The sequence below is a fragment of the Chelonia mydas genome, chromosome 10, assembly GCF_015237465.2.
Source record: "Chelonia mydas isolate rCheMyd1 chromosome 10, rCheMyd1.pri.v2, whole genome shotgun sequence".
Classification (NCBI taxonomy): domain Eukaryota; kingdom Metazoa; phylum Chordata; order Testudines; family Cheloniidae; genus Chelonia; species Chelonia mydas.
In genome coordinates, this window is record NC_051250.2 from 48,279,836 (window position 1) to 48,303,802 (window position 23,967).

Below are 23,967 nucleotides of genomic sequence, written 5' to 3' on the forward strand. Positions count from 1 at the left end.
TTGCTAATCAGGCAGGAACCTCATTTTGTAGTGTAATTAGGTAACAACACTTTTTTTTCCCTACTGAACCTTTCAAATCTCAGTTTAGATTGTGACTAATTTATTACTTGTATTGCAGTACTAGCACCCAATGGTCCCCCTCAGGATCTCACTATTAAGTATCTTACAAACACATAGGAAGATACAGTCCCCGCCTCAAAGAGCTTAGAACAGAGGTGGGCAAACTATGGCCTGCGGGCCACATCCAGCCTGCGGGACCATCCTGCCTGGCCCCTGAGCTGCCGGCCGGGGACGCTCGCCTCCAGCCCCTCCCCCACTGTTCCCCCTACCCCGCAGCCTCAGCGCGACGCGACGCCGGCCCTCTGGCTGGCTGCTCCTGCCAGGCAGCACGGGCACTGTGGCTGGCTCCGGCATGGTAAGGGGGCGGGGGATCCCGGGGGGCAGACAGGGAGCAGGGGGCAGTTGGATGAGGTGGAGGTTCGGGAGGGGGAGTCCCGGTCAGGGAACGGGGGGTTTGGATAGGCATGGGAGTCCCATGGGCCCTGTCAGGGGTTGGGGTGTGGATAGGGGTCAGGGCAGTCAGGGGACAGGGAGAAGGGGGGGTTGGATAGGGGGTGGGGTCCCAGGGGGCAGTTAGGGGCAGGAGTCCCTGGAGGGGGCGGTCAGGGGACAAGGAGCGGGGGGGGGGGTTTGGATGGGTTGGGGATTCTGAGGAGGGCAGTCAGGGTGCAGGAAGTGGGAGGGGGCAGATAGGGGGCGGGGGCCAGGCTGTTTGGGGAGGCACAGCCTCCACTACCCAGCCCTCCATATAGTTTTGCAACCCCGATGTGGCCCTCAGGCCAAAAAGTTTTCCCACCCCTGGCTTAGAAGGTAAGGCCTTGATCTTGCAAGGTGGACACCCTGCACTCACAGGAAGTCCATGGGGACATGCCCATGTAGATTAGCTTGCAAGATACAGAATAAATTTAAGACAAGGCTCAACAAGTCTGAGTGTAACAATATGAGGGAGTGGGTGAAGAAAGGATGGGGGTATCAATGGTATGGTCACATCTGTACATAGACGAATAGCATGCACAGCTTAATGGGTTTCAAATCATACTAAAGTGTTCTTCATTTAAAAACCTCTCCCTATTCCCACTTTTTTTTTTTTTAAACTGTGCCTCTTATTTTAAGCCTCTGTTTCTATATTTCTTTTTAAATCATTACATATACTAAACTGGGAGGAGTGGTAGATACGCTGGAGGGGAGGGATAGGATACAGAAGGACCTAGACAAATTGGAGGATTGGGCCAAAAGAAATCTGATGAGGTTCAATAAGGATAAGTGTAGGGTCCTGCACTTAGGACGGAAGAATCCAATGCACCGCTACAGACTAGGGACCGAATGGCTAGGCAGCAGTTCTGCGGAAAAGGACCTAGGGGTGACAGTGGATGAGAAGCTGGATATGAGTCAGCAGTGTGCCCTTGTTGCCAAGAAGGCCAATGGCATTTTGGGATGTATAAGTAGGGGCATAGTGAGCAGATCGAGGGACGTGATCGTTCCCCTCTATTCGACACTGGTGAGGCCTCATCTGGAGTACTGTGTCCAGTTTTGGGCCCCACACTACAAGAAGGATGTGGATAAATTGGAGAGAGTCCAGCGAAGGGCAACAAAAATGATTAGGGGTCTAGAGCACATGACTTATGAGGAGAGGCTGAGGGAGCTGGGATTGTTTAGTCTGCAGAAGAGAAGAATGATGGGGGATTTGATAGCTGCTTTCAACTACCTGAAAGGGGGTTCCAAAGAGGATGGCTCTAGACTGTTCTCAATGGTAGCAGATGACAGAACGAGGAGTAATGGTCTCAAGTTGCAATGGGGGAGGTTTAGATTGGATATTAGGAAAAACTTTTTCACTAAGAGGGTGGTGAAACACTGGAATGCGTTACCTAGGGAGGTGGTAGAATCTCCTTCCTTAGAGGTTTTTAAGGTCAGGCTTGACAAAGCCCTGGCTGGGATGATTTAACTGGGACTTGGTCCTGCTTTGAGCAGGGGGTTGGACTAGATGACCTTCTGGGGTCCCTTCCAACCCTGATATTCTATGATTCTATGATTCTATGATATCTGTGTTGCTGGGTTTCTCTAGTTTAAAAATAATAGCTAGTTGTGTTTTGTTTTTTTAAACTATTGCCTCATAGCTTTTCTAAGATATTTTCAAACTCCATATGGCACTTATCCTACTAGTATCTGGGGACTCAAGTGACTTTATAAACACGAATAGGCCCACTCAACTTGATGGAACCACTGACATGTATATAAAGTTAATCGTGCTTAAATCTTGTAGGATTGAGGCCTAAAATCCCAGCAAAACTAACCGCTTACGCATGACGCCATGCGACGCCCTCTGCACACTACAGTGCACACAGCCTCTCATCTTTCGCCCTCCTCACACTTCCCCATCCAAGATGCAGTGCAAAGGTTAGTGAAGAGTCCAGATGATGTAACAGTGATGAGGGAAGCAGTGGTTGGTGCTCACCTGGTGATGGTGAGGCAGGGGAACTGAGGTAGCTGGAGATGGGTGAAAGGAGGTCAGAGAGGACAGTCTGTCAAAAGGGAGTACACAAGGGTTCTGTGTTGATTATGGAATGTACAGTATGCAGTAGTGATAAGACAGCTGGAGAGATACAGTTCTGCTCCACTGCTGGGGTGGGGGATGTCCTGATGCCATCTCAGGGGTCTCGCCACCCCTTTGAAAGTGCTGCTACTTCTCTCCCTACCCTATGAGAAAGGTGCTTCATTTTTGGTTTTTACCAAAAAAACCAACACCTGGGTTTTACAAAAGCTATGATTCAGTTTGTACCGACTTTTCACCTGAAGTTTAGACCACTCCATTACAAAATTATCCACTCCAGTACATAAAAATACTCATTTTGTTAAGAAAATCCAATACATTAGATTGATGTGTTTATGCTAATAACAAATTAGTCTAAGTATAAATGTTAAAATAAGTCAACGCAGCGGAAGATACACATACGCAAGTGCGTGCCCATATGTATGTACTCAATGAACTTCATGAAGTAAACCACAGCACTGAAATGTTTTTACTACTCTTACTTTTCTCTATTTGTTCCTTTTTTCTGCCCTCCCATCTCCCTGCATTAACCCCAGCATTTCACCAGAAAACAGAGAAGTTAATTTTTTGCACCAATTTTTACCCATTTTTAATTTTTTGTAATAAACACAGATAAAGTCCCTGGGAAATTTTAAGCAAAATAAAAACCAAAATAAAGGGCTTTGCTTATAAACGCCACCACACAAACAGGGGTATCCTTTCCTTGTATCGCAGGAAACAGGAATTTCTTCAAAGAGTAGTTTATCGCCTCATTATTAAGTCATTGACTAAACTAGATCCTTTGCACCACTAAGATCTTCTTACTAGGATACAGATTCATATAAAATCTGCAAAATTTAATAATGAGCATGTCACACCTAAAGTTATAAAGTTGGTGGACCACTGCCTTCTGGCTACAGGTTAAGTCAGATACGATAAATCCATGTTGTGTTGGCCCTGCATCAGAGTGAACCAGAAGTTAGAGATGGAAAAAAACTATTTGACCACTCAGACCAGTGCAGGCTTGAAATGCAGATCAAATTTGTATTAGCATCAGTTCAGAGGAATCAGCCATCAACACCATTTTCAGCCTCTTTTCACCTCTAAGTAAGGCTGAGGAGTTTAGGACAGGAAGCCATATGTTTGCATAAACATCCCATTCTCCTGTGTTGCAGTCACCTTTTCCTCTTGACTTCCCTTAAAAGCTGTGCTTTAGCAAAGTCCCAGCTGCATCTGCTTGCCATTACTTGTCTATAAATATTCTAACTTCCAACATCTTCTTTGGCACACATACATAAATACACCCTCACTGTGCTAGTCTCCACACACCAGTTTATAACAATCAAACAAGTTGGCGATAGCACCAGATTTTAAAAGCTTTGGCCCTTCACTTGCCAATAGCTCCCAGAGTCCAATTTTCATACCTTTACACAGCCACATACCTCATCAGTGCTTACATTAACCAAAGAGGCCAGTGCCAGGTGTTAGTCCCTGGACACTGGTTTCAGGGTCTGACTTGGCCAAGGCCACATCAGTTCTCTTACTAATTAGTGGACGCAGACACCTGACTACATATACCAGGTGGTGAACTCCACTTGCACCCAGTAAATCTGCAGTTTTTGCAATTAACAAGGCAGTTCCTGAATTTGACTAGGAAATCCCAAAGATTAAAAAGATAAAATATCCAATGCTCTCAGCAATGAGGAAGGAAGAGACAAAATGATCCACTGGTCAGTGAGAGATCATTACAGAAGAGCTGAAGGATAACCTTTAACTCTAACTGGACTGAATGTATTTCAGGCTCCAAAGAATACAGCTGAACTCATGCGAAGTGTAAAAAATACCTCACTTGAAATCTCATCTACATTACTGACAGGAAACTGCCTGCGGAACAGGAAGGAGCTGTGAGCTTTTCCTCCGAAAAGAACCCAAGCTCCCCCATCTCCCCTAAAGGATTATTAATCACTGATCCAATCCAGCAGCTGCACAGCAAAGAGGGATTAAGAAAAGGAAGAAACAACTAGTGGAAATATTACAATGCATCATGGTTTGTTTTAAAGAAAGCATGATTGGCCACCATCTGCTGCCTGACGTCAGACACAGGGATAGCAGCACTGGCTGAAAAGGAAATGGACCCCGCCTTTGGTGATGCACTTCTTGTGGCTGTTTGTTACTTTTGCAGGTGTGCACCAGTCCTGTGCTCGCCAGTGTTTAGACAGGAAAATGCTGGCGGGTGCCCTTCAATAAAGGATACACTGGGTCCCCTCCATTTTGGAACCTTAAAGGCTTACAGCACATGTGATGCCAAATATACAAGGTATGATACAAAGCCTAATTAGCATATATCCTGATATCTGAAAGAGTACTGGAACCAAGGACTTAGTTGTGTATAAACAAAACTAGTAATCAGACTGGGCAATCATAATAATCAGATGTGACCCTGGGAACAAATTAAATGAATGGTTGACTAAAGCCCCATGGTTTTGGAAGGAGTTCCAGTGCAGGAGAAATTCATCCAGCCAGAAGACTCCTTCATGTGGCCGTCTATTCCCAAGGTATGGGCTGCATGAGGATAAAAGATGGCTAGAAGATAAGTTCTCCATCCCAGTGAGCAGAAATGGAAGACAGATAGAAGGTTCTGGAAGGGGAAGGAAAAAGAGCTGAAGAGGTCCAGGGGTAAGACAAGATGGAAGATGACCAAGAAAAGAGACAGGGAAAAAATTGGTGGCAGAATCCCAAGGAAGGGAGAAAAATGAGGGTGGATGAGAAACAAAGAAAGGACCTGCTCGGTTGACTCAGTTGGGTGACAGAGGGATGACAGGCCAGTCTTTACCTACAGCTTGCCCTATTAATGATGCTGTATGACTATTAAATGTTAATGGTCTTCATGGGGTTTTCAACAGTTGTTACTTCTTCAGGTGCATGAAAGGGGAGCTACACTTGAAAGAGGGCAGCTATCCATCCCTCTTCTCCTTTCAGCACCAGGGCCCCTTCACACAGAGCTAATACACTTGGGCTGCAGAGGATGAAGAGCTCCCATTAGTTCTATGATTGTCTGACAAACAGGGTAAAGACTGAGCATTCTCCCCCACTCTGCTCTGAGCATCACTTTCATAGAAAACCAAATTACAACCCAGCATGGCATTCTAAAATACAGACTCCTCAAACTGTGAACCCACCATTCGAATGAGCAACTGAGGAAATGAACGTGTTGCCAATATGGACTGCTTAAGAGTTTTGGTGACTAATGTGGAGTTGACAAAGTCTCTCAGACAAGAAGGCAATGGTGGTAAGATTTCTCTCATTAACATGCAGTTAAAATTCAATCAGAATGGATTCAATGTTGAACAGTTTTAATGAAGCAAATGTCAAGCAAGCATATCATCTTCTTAAACAAAGAAAGTCTAAAAGTTTAATTGCAAAAACACTTGTAGAGAAAACTTGGCATTTCAACAATTCCAAACACATTAATCCAGAAAATGGATTCCATTTTAATATGTTTTTGTTAACATTTCTCAGAGCAAAGAAAATGTCTGACCCTGCTCCTCCCCTCACCACCCACTTAATTTTTTTTGTCAGCCAACACACTGAAAAATGTAAACTGAAGTGACACTCATGAAAAACACTGAAAAGACAAAATTCATTTTTCACTGGGTAAATCAGTGCAGATTTGAAGCTTCTTAATGAGACAAAACATCATCTATAATATTGTTGGAGAGCAAGAACTCAAACCATAACCCCCCCTCCCCCTTCCCAGCTGCTTCAAAACGGGTCATGTCATCACATCTCTCTTCCTCTATGTTGGGGAAAAGGGAAAGATTTGTCAGTCAGCATGCAGCTAACAGTAAGTACCCGCTTGACTCTCCCATCCAAGAACAGGCATGCTTTGCCCAACACAGAGACAGACTGGCAATGTGCCAGGAGCTGATGGCTACATCTGATTTGTGTAAGACAGAGCAGCTTGCAGCCATCCACACCTTAAATATGGACCCAAAGTGGATCAAGCCCTCACATCACATGCTGAGACCTTGAGTCTCCATGGAGTGTATCTCTGTATTAAAGATAAGAGTTACCACTGACTGATTTGTTAGAACTCTGTGGGCCCAGGTTTTGGCTGTGGACTGCACTTAGGCTACTCCCACTTCAATACAGCAGTCAATTGCCACTATTACTAAATGGTGTGAGACGGAGGTGCTTTTTCCTGAGATGCTATTTATCTACAGGATGTCCTCCCACAACCCCTTCTTCACTACAGAACTCAGAACTAGTTCATGCTAACATCACCTGGTCTTGCCCAGTGTTCCCTCTGATTTTCCCACCCATGTGCGTAATTTTGTTACGTGCACCAATATGGAGGTGATGTAACACACATCACTTTCAAATTGGTGCACCTAACAAAATTCACGTGGTGGGGTTGGGACTGAGGGGTTCGGCATAGAGGAGGAGGCTCAGGGCTAGGGCATAGGATTGGGGTGCAGGCATGTGAGGGCTCTGGCTGGGGGTGTGGGCTCTGGGGTGGGGCAGGGGATGATGGGTTTGGGGTGCAGGAGGGTGCTCCAGGGCTACAGTGGGGAGAGAGGACTCCTCCCAGATCTCTCTCCCTGCAGCAGCACCTGGGCTGAGGGGGAGAGGTACCTCTCCCTGCCGTGGCAACTCTGGGGCTGGGGCTGCAGGATAGGTGCCCCTCCCCCGGCCCCAGCAGGTCCGGGCCGCTCCTGGGTCCGGGCCAAGCTGCACTGCCACGGCCACGCCTGGGCCTGATCTGGCTGTGGTTGGGTCTGGGCCGCCGTGGCTGCGGCAGGTCTCCGGGAGGGTTCTCCGAGTGCCTGCGCAGCGCTAAATAGGATGCTTTGAGGCTGCACAGCTTACAGGGAACTTAGGCCTTGCCTATGTTAAGGAAAAAGAAAGTCAGTGCCCCAAGTTGCAGCTCTTGTGAGTGAAGTCTTGAAAAATGATGAGAGAGAAGACAAAAACGAGTCCCTCCGTGAAGGAAGACTCAAGCTTACACGCAAATCCTTGCTGTTTGGCAGCAGTGAAGGTAGCAGCTGCAAGGCAAGGGGTGAGTGAGCCCCTGTCACAGAAGGCTTTGACTTGGAGGTGGCTTCAAGCAATTGTGAAATCTGTGCAGCGTGCACTAAAGAGTGGAAAAGGAAGAACTACTTTTTAATCTTCAAATATAAAATTGGGCAGATGCTTACATTGCAGATTCGTGAAACTGTTCTTGCTTGCATCAGCATGGCAAGGTAATAAAAGCATTCCCAGTTCATGATAGGAAAAGTCCCAAGATTTTCTGAAGGAAGAATAGGAAGGTGGCATGTAGAACAGAGAGCATGGTTGAACCATCATAATAAAGCCCAAGGGTATTCAAGAAGTTCTCAACTAAAGCCTGAACTAATAATTTGACAGGACCCCAAGGGCTGCAAATAATTTGCATAAGACAGTGCAGACAGTAGATGTCTTCATCTCTGACAAGCAGGTGAGGTGCAACTCAGAGAAACTATAGATCTCAGCACGCAAAAAGACACTTGCCATAAGTAAAAGGCCACTCAAATCAAGCAGGAACATCCCATGCAGGAAGCGGTAGTCTCCAGAAGATGCACTTTTGTATTAAAGGTGAGGGTAGCCGTGAGCTGCACTACGGAATTCTGTGTGCCACAATTTGCTCACCTTTGCTAAAGCTGTTCTCTGCTGTTACACTTCATTGCAGGCCCCTTTTATAAAAATGGTTCCTTAGTGCTACAACAGCAGATGGACAGAGGGAAATGGAATTCCCCTGCCCGTTTCTCTTTGTGGTGGAGAGATGACTTGGAACAGAATATCATTCGCTCAAGCAGGCTGCAGCTCACATCATATTAGACAAAGCAACATATCAGAGGACAGAAAAGCGACATGTTTTATTTTAGTCTAAAATATAGTTTTGCACTTTTCCTGCTGGCTGAGAGAAGCCAGCCTTTCACTTTCTCTCTTGATTACTGCTGACCTTTTTAGCAGTAAAATGCTGCACCAGCCATTTTCAATAGATAGGAACAGTGGAGTCTTGCTGAGAAGCAGGACACTCATGCAGCAGAGATGCTTGGAAAGAGTAGCTGGGAGGGGGAAAAGAGAGAGCCCTTCCCTCAGGGTCGCACAGTCATGAAGCGCCAGCCACAGCCAATACCAACAGGAAGGAACCTCATGTTGTACGAGATGCAGCCTAGCACATAAAAGAGAAGCTTGCATTGAAGACACGACAGGCGGGGCAGGATGGTGCAGTAAGGAAGGCTGTATCTGTCATAGCAAAGAATCCAGGTGTTGCTATACAGTGCAGCGAACATCAGCTAACAGGAAAAGGACAAAAGGAGAACTGGAAGGGGAGAAGGAAACCCCACAGAAAGGATGAAGAGATACAAAGCAACATAACATTTCAAAGCTCTATTACCACAACACAAAGGCTGCCTCCACTACACAGATTGGAAGTAGATTCACCTCCATTCTTGTCCAGTCCACAGAGTGTGTGGGTATCCCCCCATCCAGCTAAAATGATGGAAAAGTGATGATTGTACGGAAGTTACATGCTCTGAAAGCTTTACACAGAGGACAGTTCAAATGTTTAGTGGCTGGTGCCTGTGGCTTCATAGGAGCTTTTAATTCATTAAATAGTTTGCCCCATAGGCAAGCTGCTTAGGCAGGGACCAGGACAGATCCTGAAGTCTTGCCTCCCACCTCCAGTCTGTTTCCATCATGGCTTTTCATTCCTCACTGGCTGAATCACTTTTGTAAGACACCCCTGGGCCAGGACACCTGCAGATGAAACAGAAACAAATGTTAGATGTTTAGACCAGTCTGTCAAAATAAACAGGACTTTGTGAAGAGATTTTTGGAGGGTTAATTTGAAGGGACCATATTAAAGTACACTCGATAGCTGGCAAGCCTACAGAGAAAGAAGCTTACCAAGTGGCTTGGACAACTTTCCATTGAGAAACCAGAATATGATCCTTTATAAGAGTTATCAGGGAGTCAGCTCAGAGTTACCTCTGAAAATCACCTCTGAATCCGTGTTTCAGCCCAAACAATTGTTTTGAAATAAACTATTTTCCCCATATATGTACGTATCTTTGGGGCACAGACTGTCTACTGCTCTGTGTCTGTACAATGCCCACATTCTTAGTTGGTCCCTAGGCACTACTGTAATAAACAATAATAATAATAATCATACAGTGTAACTCCCTAGGCTCCTGGGGTTCTGTGTGCCTGTCTGGTAGTGGCACACTGTGCCTGGGAGGAAAGGGGAGCCAAGGCAGACTCAGAGTCGGCAAGGCAACCAAGAGGGAGAGAGGAGAGCCACTATGCATAGGGCCCTACAAATTCATGGCCATGAAAAACATGTCACTGACCATGAAATCTGATATTTTGTGTACTTTTACCCTATACTATAGAGATTTCATGCGGAAGACCAGCGTTCCTCAAACTAGGGGCCCTGATCCAGAAGGGGACCATGGGGGTGGTGGGGTGTTAGAAGGGTATTGTAGGGGGTGGTCGCGGTATTGCCACTCTTACTTCTGCGCTGCCTTCAGAGCTGGGTGGCTGGAGAGCAGTGGTTGCTGGCCGAGGACTCAGCTCTGAAGGCAGCAGCGCAGAAGTAAGGGTGACAATACCATACCATGCCACCCTTACTTCTGCGCTGCTGCTGGCAGCGGTGCTGCCTTCAGAACTGGGCTCCCTGCCAGCAGCTGCCACTCTCTGGCTTCCCAGCTCTGAAGGCAGCGCCGCAGCCAGCAGCACAGAAGTAAGGGTGGCAGTACCGTGACTGCCCTACAAGAACCTTGCAACCCCCCTACAACCCCCTTTTGGGTCAGGAGCCCTACAGTTAACAACACTGAAATTTGAGATAAAAACATCTGAAATCATGAAATTTATGATTTTTAAAATCCTATGACCATAAAATTGACCAAAATGGACCATGAATTTGGTAAAGTCTTAACTATGTAGAATGCCAGGTGCCCAGTTGGCTTGGGGGAAGATAGTATGTGGTCTGCTTGGAGGAGGGGGCAGAGTGAAATGATTGGCCCAGGAAGCTGAGTTAGCCTTACCAACAGGGAGTGAGCTGCCATCCCTTGAACAGGACTGGCTGTGTGGGGTGCTGGTGAGTCTCAGGCATGCATGCAGGGTTCCCCCAAGAATTGACCTCTGGGGACCTGGAAGCAACATCCCTCAGTTTGGGCCTTTCCCTGTCCAAGGTGACTCCCAGTTTGTAGAGTTTTGTTGGGAAAATTCCCCCCAGCCAGGCTGAGTTAGCCCTTTAGCTCCCCAGGGAAAATCAGTCACCACATGGCACCACCACTGGTCTGGCTGCTAGTCCAGGGCTGGCGCCGGCTGAGAGTGCATCTGAGCACTAGCGTAGGAGACTAAAAAGTTTGGATTTTTAGTATAGCTTTGTAACCTGCACCTTGAGCCCTGCACCCCTTTGCAAAGGGGAAATCCTGAGTCCAGAAGCAGCCTGACTCCTGCATAAAGAGGACGCTTGATAGCAGCGATCATCAGCCCTTCTGCAGTAATTGAGGAGTCCAGAGTCATCTCTGGACCTGAGGATCATTCGCAGAGTTGTGAGGGCACCATCCTTTAGTTAGCTAGTCAGAGAGATTGTTTAGGAGATCCTCCGACTCCTTGAGCTGTGCCCTCAAGCCAGTGGGTAAGAGTTGGGGATTTTATTACCTAATGTCTATTAAACCTGTGGAGGGACATACCAACTTAACCCACTTGTGAGTCTTTGGGGCAATACTGAACCCAGTCAGCCAAGTTGCTAACTGTTGCACAGAATATATTGTGGTCACAAGTCACCATGGGCCCCTACAAAGTACGCATACCAACTGGTTGCTAATTTTTACGTTTGCTATATCAGGTCACGTGACTGGGGGAATTCATGGGTATTATCAGGGTGGGCACAAGTGTCCCTGAGAATAGTGTTCTACCCTGTTATGTTATACTTATCTCCTGTTTAATATAATTACTGTGTTGAATATACTGTATGTATATATGTGTGTGTGTGTGTGTGATTTCTTGGGAGTCTGCAACTATCTGGCAAGTAAGTGGAGGTTACCCTGCGGTTAGAATTTTCCTCCCAAGCTTCCCTGATCATCCTGCTAGGAAGGAGCGGGGGCTAGGTGGGGTGGGATGGCGGCACCTCCAAATACATTCATATTGGAAGAAAATAAATAAGCTACACCCTACTGAATGGGAGGCAGAATCCAGAAGAACCCAGGCCTGTCCATCAAAAGCTGCAAGGAGATGAGAGCTAAAGGAGGTAACTGGGTGGATCGGGGGCATTACAATGATATTTCTATATACATAAAGTGTACCTCTCTATTTTAATATTCTGTTTGGTGTTTCTGTTCTTCAGTGCTGTGTAATACAGCCATTTGTTAGGTACTTTAGCTATTAGAAATCAGCTTAGCTCTTTGAGTACAGTATTTTTGAAGAATACCATAATTGTAAAAGCAAATAGGTTTCTGATCATCAGTTTTATTTTTAAATGTGCCTCTGAGCACCAAGCAATCTATCTGGCTGATACACATTCTTTTGAGAGAATACTTATACTGTAAATTCAGACTAACAAAGGGAAGATGGTGCTGACAATCTACCAATGGTAGACTCTTACTAAGTTCTCTCACCTTCTTCTATTTTAAGGTTCTTACTTTTGTTTACAAGTCCTATCTTCTCTTAAGTGTGAACCCACTTACACAAACACCCATCCCCTGCCCCCAACTTCCTTCATAAGCTCCTGTCACTGGATGTGACAGTGCCAAGTGCATGTCAGGATAATTAATTGTACCATGAGTGCTTGGAACATCAGGCCCAGTTGTCTGTACACATTTGTATAATGAAGCCAGGCCATTATTAATTACATTTTTTAAATTGCCTTATCTACTGTTTTCCTAGGGATGGATTGTCTTTTTAACCATAATTGGGAAGGAAGAATTCTGGAGCAAAAACATTTTATCCAAACAGCTCAAAGCTGAATCCAGTTTTTCCAAGAACAAAATATTTACATCTCGAAACCACAGAAAATGCCAGTGACTCCTAGAAAATAAGAATCCTCTGAGGCTTCCCATGACAGCTGGGACCCAAAGCATCCAGCAGAAACTGCCTAGATTTGAGTAACCTTGAGATAGGTTATGGTGCTTTAAAGAGAAAACATCTGTCTCAAGGACTGGGGTGCCCTTCCAACACCTGACTGATGGGAGACCACTTTACCAGTTATTCCATTTTGTCACAAGTTCTCTCATCCCCCTCCAATCCCCAATTCTCTTTTTTTGTTGAGCCAACAAGAGTGCTAATTGAAAACACTGTGTGAAAATTAGAAGGCTGATGAGCTACTGAAAATCCCAGACCTAGATCCACAAGCTGTTCCCTTTCATAAATAGAAGCAGTAATGCCACTTCTTTATTCTGCTGGGAGCTCAGTCATCTCTTAGAACTACAGTCCGTTCCATCTGGCTACCCACTGGAAGGACAATGAGCTTTTAGCTTAAGCCACTCTGTAATGGGGAACATGTAATTAATTGCACTGTGCAATATCACAAAAGGTCACGACCAGGAAGGATGAAGACTCATATTTGCAGATGAACCCCATTTCATAACACATTAAGTCAGAATTTTAGTTGCATTTATACGTGCCATTCATAGCGCAGAATATGCTGGGATGTACTGTACATATTCCAAAAAAATCCAGGCCTGCGTACTTACAGCAACAAAAGCAGGTAAAAGATTCAAGCCCAGGATATTCAGATCCAAATTGCAACATTATAATCCTGTTGTCGCCCCACAAAGTATGGTAATCTGTATATAGCATGGGGAGGTCTATTATAGTGCAAAGGCTGGGTAGTTTTGTTTGCTTGCTATTCATCAAGTCTCTTATTAAGGCTTTTCTAGATGGTGAGCAGCAAAGCAAAATTTGCAGAATCGTGATCTCTGAAATACTAACTGCATATGATAAAGATGTATTGGATCATTAAACCTCAGCAAATGCTATGGGTGGCCTGACCCAGTTATATCTTGCTTAACTTATCTGTATACCTGGAGGTCCAAAAGAACACAACACGTAACCAATTTGACAATTTCTGCGTGCTACAGACTTGCTAAGTGTCCATAGCAAAACTGGAAGCTGTTTTAATTTTAGGAATTGGGATTAGCTGGTGAACAGCCCTTTGCTGATAACAGGATTTCTCAATGACTACCAAAACTAGCAAACACTTACTGCAGAATTCTTCAGATTCATCATGCTCGACAGAGAAATCTTCTTCACCATTATCATCTACCACAGTATCTTTAGTCAGTACATCATGCATGCAAAGGAATGTTCCTCCTTCTCTGTTCTACTCCAGACTTTGGCAGTCTTATTCATCTCATACATCAACCAAGATGTCGAACAATCCTGCGACATACCAAGCACTTAAGTCTCCCTTAGAAATCAGGGAGATTTTGAAAGCCATGAATGGGAGTAAAAACACCCAACTTCCATTGAAAATGGTTGAGCATCTCACTGCTCTTTGTGCCTTTGAAAATTTCCCCTCATTTATTTCCAGGCTTGGTGCAGAGGATGTGGTGTAGGTGCTGGTAAGCAAACCAGTCTGAGCAAGGGGGTGCTTACCCAAGTCACTAGCGATCAAGCCGGTTTACAACCTCTCGGACCGTGGCTATGAGATTCTCATTTTCCTGTGGGTTAGCCAGAATAATACTGTGCAGTCTGTTCATGTATGAGTCAATGGTGTCCATTGTGGGGGTCTCCCCACTGCCTACAGTAAATATAGTGCAAGCAAAAAAAAAGCCACAGAATATTTAGATAACTACAGCAGTATCAAACATTACCGTCCTAAGGACGGTTTGCATAAAGGCAAAAACATATTGCACACAGTTAGACCCAAAAGAAATGTAACTGAAATAAAGCATAAATCTTTAGCAACAAAAGCCCAGATCCTCAAAGGTATTTAGGTGCCTAACTTCCATTGATTTCAGTAGAATTTAGGAGCCTAAATAACTGTAAGGATCAGGGCCAAGGTGATCATATGGCAAGGGTACACAGCAGTACTGTTCTCTTTGTCTGCACCTGTAAAAGACCCTCTGGGACTAACAGCCTCCCCCCACAAAAAAGAGAAGAAAAAAACCCCAATTACAGAGAGTAATTGTATTAAAAAGTTACAAAACTGGGAGACAGTGCCATTAACTCTAGCCCTCATCCTGCATCCACTGTCAGGCTCTAACTTGCAGCACAGGAAAAGTTTAAAAACAGACCTGCAGCCTAGAATTACTAAACCAGGCCATGGAAAGTAAATTCACAGGAACCAGTGACATACAACTAAAAGAAGTTGGACTTAAGCAGTGGTAGAGAAGCCCCATAAAGAAATGGGGATTACCTGGTAGTGGCACTCCTGCAAAGCTGCTGGTGAGTGCTTGCCGTAAGGTCTCCAGATGCTGCTGCAGCACTGTGTTCCGGCTGCGCTCCTGGATCACATCCACCTCCAACTTCTCCACAGCAGTGCGCATACTCTCCACGTGCTTCTGCAGGGCAGCATTCCTCTCCTCAAACTCCATGTTGGATTTACGCAGCTGGCGCAGCTCTGCTTCCCGTGCTGTGAACACACCCAACAAAGGTATGAAATAACTGTAGAAAGTAGCCCTGTCGATGATGAAGCAGAATGTTCAGGGATGTCCACTCAGCGGAGGATGATTAAAAAACCAGTGCTATTTTGGGCTACATATGAAGAAGCATCACACCACAGAACAGCGAGTTGATAATGCCTAGAATTCTGAAGTCAATTCTGAATTCAATTTAATACCAGAGATATTGACAAATTAGAGTGAGTTCAGAGCAGAGGAACAAAAATGAATAGAGGGATTGATTGAGGAAGGAAGATTGAAAGAACTACTCTGAATACTTTCAGCACACTATAGATCAGCAATATAGTGACAAGGGGGCTAGAGACCAGCAACTGACTACAGGTATTAGCAGGGTGTATATTTTAGGTGCCTGAAGGTGACAGCTATTAGAGTATGGAATAATCTCCCAAGGGAACTGGCAGAAACCCCATCACTTGAGACATATGAATCTATGAATATAAAATCAAACCCTGCAGCAATGGAGAATATATTGTAGAACAATTTTTGGCTGGGGTCATAGACTAGTTGGCCCAAAGAGACTTTCTCTTGTCTAACTTCTGTGGCTACAAATTAAAATGTTGCTAACTAGCCCACATTATCTGCTCAACAATTTCAAATATTTCCTCATTCTAACACAGCAACTGCAGCTAGGAAAGACTGGGGAAATAGCATCTATATGAGCTTGCCTACAGCTTGTACACCAGCACCATTCTCCACAGAGAATCCTGTTGGAAGAGGGAAGGCCTGGAGTAGCTGTCTGCTCATCCATTATAGTCCTAAGAGATACTGTAACCTTACTAACACACTGAGCCACCTGACTTCACTCTTTATGTAAAGCACTTTCTCCCATCTCAGCCAGGCTGACATCCCTGTGGCAGGGCTGGTGAAAACACTGCATGAGTTTAATTCACCTTTGCTGTGATTCAGGAACTCTTCTGTGAAGATTGGGATATCAAAAACAGACCTCTCCTTTGTGTCTGCTTCTTTCTGCAGATAGAAAGTGACACACAGTTAAATACTGATAATTCTCAACTGCTAATAAAAGAAGTGACAGATCTATCAAGAAAACGAGAAGAAGGATGGAGATGATTCCAGGAAGCCCCTTTCTCTAAAGAAGCTATTGGTCAAATCAAGCACTGAACTGGAGATGACAGGGACTCCCATTCCTAGAAAGGCATTTGAGAGGTATAAGGGACGTGGGTGTTTGACAAATATAGATAAAAAGGTTCAGATATTTCATATAACCTGCCACCTAATTGTTTTGCCTTAATGAAACTGCACATTACACAAGGCTTCAATACTTTCATAGCTATTCTTGTGAATTCATCCACCTCTCCAAATTACCATACTTCAGAACAAGCCTCTACAGTAAGACAAGATGGCAGATAAAGTAGATGATAGTTATGGTAAGTTTCACAGCTCTGTTTTTGACCATCAGTGCCAAGATACCCAGCCGCTAGTTAGAGAACAGGGAAAGGAGCTGAGAAAAGAAAAGGGAGAACCTTGCAGTGGGTCTCACAGTTCCTTGTTTCTGTCTGTTAGGGATTACAGAAGGTGCAGAGGTGACATATTCTGCCTCAGAAATAAATACAGGAGCTACACAATACTTTAAATGAGCCATATCTTTGCCAAGCAACTATTATTCAGACAGTTTTTTACCATGGGTGAAAATAGGCAGACACAATGGTATAGAATTTTTGCAAATTGACAAAGGGAAATATTGCTTTTGACAAGCAAGGGTGAGGTGGCTTGTTTTTCATTTTCTGGGGAGAGAGAGGAAAAGGGAAGGGTGTTTGTGTGTGCTTTTTAAAAAACATAAATCTGCTCCCTGGCACTCTTCCGGGTTCCTGATTACAGTGGAACTCATGCAGATCTCCATCATTGAGGGAATGACTTCAGTCATTCAGGTTTCTACCCTTTGCATACTGCAAAGCCAAGCTCTGCAAGGGCAAGGTTCGTAAATCCACAACTGTACAGGGCATTGATTGTTTTCTCCCAGATTATGGGCACAGGAGCTATCAGAACTACTGCAGGAACCATGACCTGGGGGATAATTCCCATCCCACCACCTCAAACGCACAATGCTGTCAATCAGGTGTACATTAGGGTTATTAAGCGTGTATGTTGGAGGTTGCCCCTAACTCTCTTAACAACACACTGTTGGCAGGTGAGCAGCAACGCAAAACATATAAAATCCTGACCTTTGAAGTGCTGTCTGCTGACAATTCCAAGATTAGGACTCCAGTAAGTTTTACTGTCCTGCCTGGACACAGAATAGAAGCATCAAGAGATCCTAAGACTGTTAGCAGAGAAGGCAAGAGGGAGATAACACTAAGCTGAATACTATTTGCAACAATATTTGCTGAAGGTCATCTTTTGTGGTCCAAGGACTGCTTTTTCTGCTAGACAGAATGATGGTATGTACCTGCACCCTCACCTATTAGTTAATTGTGCGTAATAATGACGTGACTGTGCCTTGGGAGATTGCGTATGAGTATATAAGGGATGTGGCAACGTACAGATTTCAAGCTTCTAGTTATTATATCCCCAGATTCGGTGTTTTACTAGAGGGACGTGGAGGGAAGTGAAAAGAGAACAGAAACTATAATACTGAATAGTGATGAACCAATTCCTCAACTTGGGTCCAGCAGGGACTGTGCTGATTGAGGTGTCATTTTTATTTATTATGTGCTGATAATGTGTGTGGTGGAGCTAGGCAAATTTTTTTGGTGAACAGTTTATTCACCAAAAAATGCAGTTTCAGTTGACACAAAATCTTTGTGAACCTGTGTCAAGTTCACCAAATAGTTTCAAATGAACTGGGGAAAAATGAAATGGTTCAGAAATGTCAAAACGAAATGTTTGATTTTGAAGCAACCCAAAATCATTCATTTCGATTACTGGCATTGTGACAAAAGCAGAGGAGGACTAGAATCACAAAACAGGGAAAGGGAGAGGAGGTGGCAGTGGCAAAAGGCACTTTTCTAACCTTTAGTCTAGTGGTTAGGGCATTTGTTAGTGATGTGAGAGGGCTTCGTTCAATTCCTCCCTCTGCCTGGTGTGGAGAAGGAATTTGAACATGGGTTTCCCCCATTGCAGGAGAGTGCCCTCTCCACTTGGCTGTGGGATATTCTAGGATGGGTCTTTCTCAGCATCTGCTGATGAAGTTCTTCCACTGTTTTTAAATAAATAGTCACTGAAGCCAAGACTTTAACCTGGCCCTCCCACATCCCAGGTGAGTGCTCGAAGCACCAGGCTGTAGAGTTATTCTTGCTTTCTGTCCCTGTCCCAATGACTATTCATTGTCATACACAGTGGCAATCCATAGTCATTCATAATGACAATGAATAGTTCAAATCCCTTCCCCTCATCAGGCAGATGGGGGAATTGAACCCACAGCCCTCTCATATCACTTATGAATTCCCTAACCACATCCCAGATAGGTGCCCTGGCCACTGAACTAAAGGTTATACAGGAGGCTGCCTTCTCCTTCTCCTCTTCAGGGCAAAACAAACATGTTTCATTTTGATCACACTTGAAATTTTTGAGTTTTTGATTCATCAAATATTTCAACAAATTTGGGGTTTGGTTCAACCCAAAACAAATTTTTCGGAATTGCCAATGAACCAAAAAAATCCATTATTCACTCAACTCTAGTGTGCAATGTTGTACAACACAACAAATGAGACTGTCGTCTTTTAAAATAGAATTAAAACAAGGAACATGACCACCTGGGATCAAAAATCTAGTAGTTTTCACGAGTGTAGTGATATCAGCACCTGGTACCTTGGTCAAATTAAACTCAGATAATTACATTCTAAAATTCCCTTGCAGTTTTTTTTGCAGAAGGTAGGCTTCACTTTCTTTCTGGAAATGTGGTGTAGTGGTGTTGTTCTGTACAGTTAAACAGCTGTCACAGCCTACCCAAGAGATGACTACATTTCAGTGGTAAATGAAACGATCCCAATTTACGGTTTTTGTGTCTATTAAGTATGCAAACCATTTTAAAATCCTTAGAGATAAAAGATGCAATATAATTGGAAGATTTATTTATTTACTTATTTACAGAAAAAGGCCAAGAAAGACAGAGAAAATGCAACCCTGAAGAGTTATTATGAAGGCAATTTTTTCTTTAGGGATTTCTAAAAAGTAGTTTAAAGTTCATATTTTTAGTGATGCCTCAGTCATAATTTCTACAAGTCAAAAGTAATATGAATAAATGTTTGTTTTCAAAGTATATATTGATGATGTCAAAGACACAACCGAGCTTTCTTGTTTGATAAATTGGGGCAACTATAATCAAACTGCTGCTGAATATAGGAACAAAGATAAGCATTAGAGAAGTTGCTACTGAAAGCAGAAGGTTCTCAAACCTCTAAAACATCTTGGCTGGTAAAATGCACCAAGAAATCATTCCTTCAAAACCGTGTTTAAAGCCTGAGATAAAATGCCTCTCTCCTGCTTCTGCCACTGCTATGGTCTTTTATATTTGAACACCTTGGGCTTTAAATGAAATGTCAAACATGATTTGGTACCCAGCAGAAAAACTAAGTGGTTAACAGCCTATCAGGGAATTCTGGCAGCTAAGCTCAGTGTTTCATATTGGTGTCTGGCTCATAAAGGGGCTAGACTGGGGTGAAGCGAGTGCCATTTGGCAGTCAGCCAAGATAGACATGGCTAGATGGAACTTCAGAAATCTTCCAAGTGTTTACCTGAGTAAACTGTCAGAGTCGGTTTATTTATTTTTTACTTTCTTTTTAAAAAAAGTAAAGCTGAGTTTCATAATGTGGTAAAATTACAGCTGGGAAGCCTTAGATTCAACAAGAGAGCACAAAGTTCATACGCTACACACCAAGTGGGCTTGTACTCAAGACTGAGAGCAAAAGAAAAAAAAAGTTCTGATTTTCTGAGGACCTGAAGAGATACAAAAATGTCACAGTGGCTTTCTTTATTGCACCCATTATCTGCCCAATTCTAGTGCAGGTTACTGCAGAAAAAAAAAAAAATCTCAGGATGTGTATTCAGAAAATGAGGAGTCATGTACAGCAACAAGCCTGGCAATGTACTCATCTGATCTTAACGCCTCGAGACAACCACAAACTAATTTCATCTAGAACTCCAGAGTCTCAGCAATAACACACTGGAACGCTGGCAATTATGCAGCTTGCCCTCCAAGTGCTTTTTGCTCTACCAGCCTAGGCAATTCATGCTTGATACTACTAGCTGTGTGCTGGAGGCATTGGCATGGACCAGTAATGGCTCCTACAGACTGAAGGGCAGAGGAGAGGGTATTACAGACATTATATATAGTGCCCCAGGGTAGAGATTCTTCAGGTACAAAATAAAAAACATTAAAGCAATTAGGTGAAATTGCTCAGTCTCTGAAAGGCAACAGAGAAACTCTACTTAACGGAAGACTGGTAATGAAAACCCATCAGCACTCTTCCATTGCCAAGTACATTACCCAGCATGTAAAGGATTCTCTTGGGGGCTCAGATATACTTAAGCCACTCTGAGGCTTGCTCAGGGGATTAAAATCATAAGGATTTGATTACCCCTTCATTGAAAAGGCTTAATATGTTCAGGCTGAGTGTCGTTTTCTCATTTCTCATAAATTAAAAGAGAAACAAAAAATTTATTGTTTCTATCTTTGTCCTTAAATGAGAAGGAGACATTTCCAGAATGTCAGCCTGGAAAATTATTCATTGGGCTGTTAAACTGGCTTTGGCGTTAGGGGCTTCAGAGACACACTGGACTTGAAATTCTTAATAGGGATAGAAGATTGAGGGTATGTGGGGAAGGGGAGAAAGAAGGGAGAAGAGAGGTCTGTTTGAATGATATCTTCCCTGTTATGGTCATATGCGTACCTATCAAGTGCTCTGTATTATAATGAATACTCCCTATTTGATAGATAATTTTTGTTGTGCTCCACTACTCTGTCAGGCCATTTGCCCTGCACTGTACTCTACGTTATAGACATCATCAAGCAGGCCCTCCTCTCCTTAGAGTGGATTCGTCACTTAATGGAAGCCGTGTCAGTAAGGAGGCATGTTTTTCTAATCAGCTGCACGAAGCTGGGGTTATTCTGGTTCCAACAATTTCAGAAAAGGTGGAGCAGAAGAGCAGAGAAAGAGAAGAACACAGAGAACACAGAGAGAAGAGAGGTACTTGTGGGCAGAAGAAAACAGAAGCACATAAGGGTGTCATGACAGGCCACACAAACAGTGCAATGTGATAAGGGAAGGGAAAATAACACCACTGTAGAAAGTCTTGTTACATTTGAGGTTGGTAAGGTCACTTTTGATTAGTGTGAAATATTGAGCATATAATCACAAAATCTCAGTTATTTTAAACCAAGAATAAAGTTCACAGGAGTCACTGTTCATCATGTGTAATATTCCACATAAAAATTCATGAATATGGGATTTATGTGAAGATTAATCTATATACTTTATTGTGATTAATTCAAATTTACTTCATTTTTTGGTCCTTTGCTATACATTTTGAAGGTCATTGCTATGCACATGCACTGTGTTTAAATGCTAAAGTGATATCAACATTGTCTATGGTAGCTAAACTATTACCACTGAGGAAAAGCTTCCTTGACCCAGAGATGCTCCCAAATTTTTGCAAGAGATAATTTAGCAGATCCTCTCTGATGGTCATAGAACTACCACAACAGCAAGCAATGGTGACTAGAGGAAGAAGAATAGGACAGGGATCCAGGAGCTCCTGAGATCTTAAATCTAATGGTGACTTGCTGTGCAATCTTGGACAAGGCACTTAGCCTTTCTGTGCCAGTTTCCTCCTTTGTAAATGGCAATTACACTACTTACCTACATTAGGTCTTGTGTACGCTTGCAGTGGTGTGTACGGTATGCATAGCTACACACTGCAGTGAAAGGCGGACTGTGTGGTGTATAGCTACAAGTTGCAGTGGAAGGCTCTAGCAGTGGGGAGGCAGAGGAATACTACACTGCTAAAAATAGCAGTGTAGATATGGGAAGCACTGCTTGCATGTAGGGTATACCCCCTAAGATTCTGGCATGTCTGTAATCTATTCGCCTAAGCAATGCCTCACTGTCTACATTGCTATTTATAGTAATGATAGCTAGACATGCAATGTCTGTACTCTGCACATCACTGTAAATGTAGACCTACCTTTAGAGAGGTGTTGTGAGGATTTATTAGGTAACTTGTGTACAGAGTTTTGCAAATATGAAAAGGCAGAAAATCCTGAAGGGGAGGGGAGAGGAGACTTTCAGAACAGGGTGCCTACCCGGCGGAGTTCCTAGCTCCACATGAGCAGTCCCTGCTCGGATGGAGCATAAGAACGCAATAGGGATGTGCAGGAGGTCAACTCTCTTCCATGAGTGCATTTAGATAATGATGATCTTTCAGTAGTCATATTACATATATTGAAGGATAAGAATTAAGCCTGTTTGAATTTTTGAAGTGACTTGTCACATGAACACTGCTGTTAAATAGAATATTTATGTAATCTAAGTTAAATGGCCATTATCATACTTCATGCAAATTCTATTAAAACTTATGTGTGTTGTGTGTTTTGTACAAGTATTATATTACTGACTGGGACAGGGTTACACTGTTTTGTGGGGGTTACTAATAAAAAGTCAACTCCCACGTGGCATGCAGATTTAGGCACTTCATATTAGACATCCTAAGAGTCCATCTATTTCTAAAGGTTTGTCTGATAGGGAATACTTGGCTTTGCGGGTCAGTGGGAGAACGCATCTGAGCTGAAACCAAAGCTGCTCCCTGGAAATGAAATGTATTACTGTTAAAGTAGACGGGAGCAGCAGAAATTAAAAAGTTGCAGTGGCTTGGCAAGTGACCATCCCAGTCATCCTTCCAATAAGCCCACCCAGAGGTACCAAAACTGATGACTTTCCCTGAAAAGGGGGCTGGCTGGGAGCTCACAGAAGAAGAGCATTGGCAGGAAAGTCTCTTGCCCATATAGAAAAAGGGGATGATTCATCTGCTTGTTTTTTTCCTATTTGCTTGCTACAGTTTGGTGACTGTGAAGGAAGCACCTGGCCTGGGACCCTATGTAAAATGGCCCTTGTTGTGTTTGGTTCTATTAAAAGATTGACAATGACAGCACTTCAGAAAGAGGGATAACTTTGTTGTCAACCAGGATACAGAAGGTTTAGGTCTGTTTAACATCAGGGAATCTAGAGTCTTGTTAAAGCAAGGCAGTATTTTTCATTACTCTTCACTTACTTGGCATGCTAACAGGTGTTACAACAGGTCTCCCACCAACTTGGCCATTCCCCTCCCTTACCTTGGAAGAAACCACATGGTGGTTGGTGCACTGGAACAATAACATAGAGGTGCGACTTATTTGTGCATGATCGGTCTATGTCTCAAGCTGGCCATAAGAATGTCCTAGACGAGGGGTGGGCAAATTTTTGGCCCAAGGGCCACATCTGGGTGGGGAAATTGCATGCAGGGCCATGAACGTAGAGCTGGGGCAGGGGGTTGGGGTGCGGGAGGAGTGCAAGGTGTGGGAGGGGGTGTGGTGTGCAGGAAGGGGCTCAGGGCAAAAGGTTGGGGCGCAGGAGGGGTGCAGGTGTACAGGAGGCTCAGGGCAGGGGGTTGGTGTGCAGGAGGGGTGAGGCAGGGGGTTGGGGTGCAGGAGGGGTGTGGGCAAGGGCTCAAGGTTGGGGATTCGGGTGCAGGGTGCGGCACGGGGCTCAGGGCAGTGGGTTGGGGTGCGGGCTCCGG

The 23,967-nt window shown here is 44.1% G+C and overlaps 1 protein-coding gene across 6 annotated transcripts in view; it reads right to left on the reverse strand.

Annotated features, from left to right (window-relative positions):
* Positions 1 to 5,923: 5,923 nt before the first annotated feature.
* The window catches only part of HMG20A (high mobility group 20A), a 71,751-nt gene continuing 53,707 nt past the window's right edge, over positions 5,924 to 23,967 (reverse strand). For 4 of the 6 annotated variants that reach the window (XM_007068370.4, XM_027830534.3, XM_037910562.2 and 1 more), the window contains 4 exons: positions 16,131 to 16,206; positions 14,976 to 15,191; positions 14,213 to 14,357; positions 5,924 to 9,367 (listed from right to left, as the gene is read on the reverse strand). In XM_007068370.4, the coding sequence (XP_007068432.1) occupies positions 14,221 to 14,357; positions 14,976 to 15,191; positions 16,131 to 16,206 (429 nt within the window). In that variant the 3' untranslated portion in view covers positions 5,924 to 9,367; positions 14,213 to 14,220. Of the gene's footprint in view, positions 9,368 to 13,819; positions 14,358 to 14,975; positions 15,192 to 16,130; positions 16,207 to 23,967 lie in introns of all 6 variants that reach the window. The other 2 variants (XR_006284637.1, XR_006284638.1) reach the window with 1 other exon arrangement.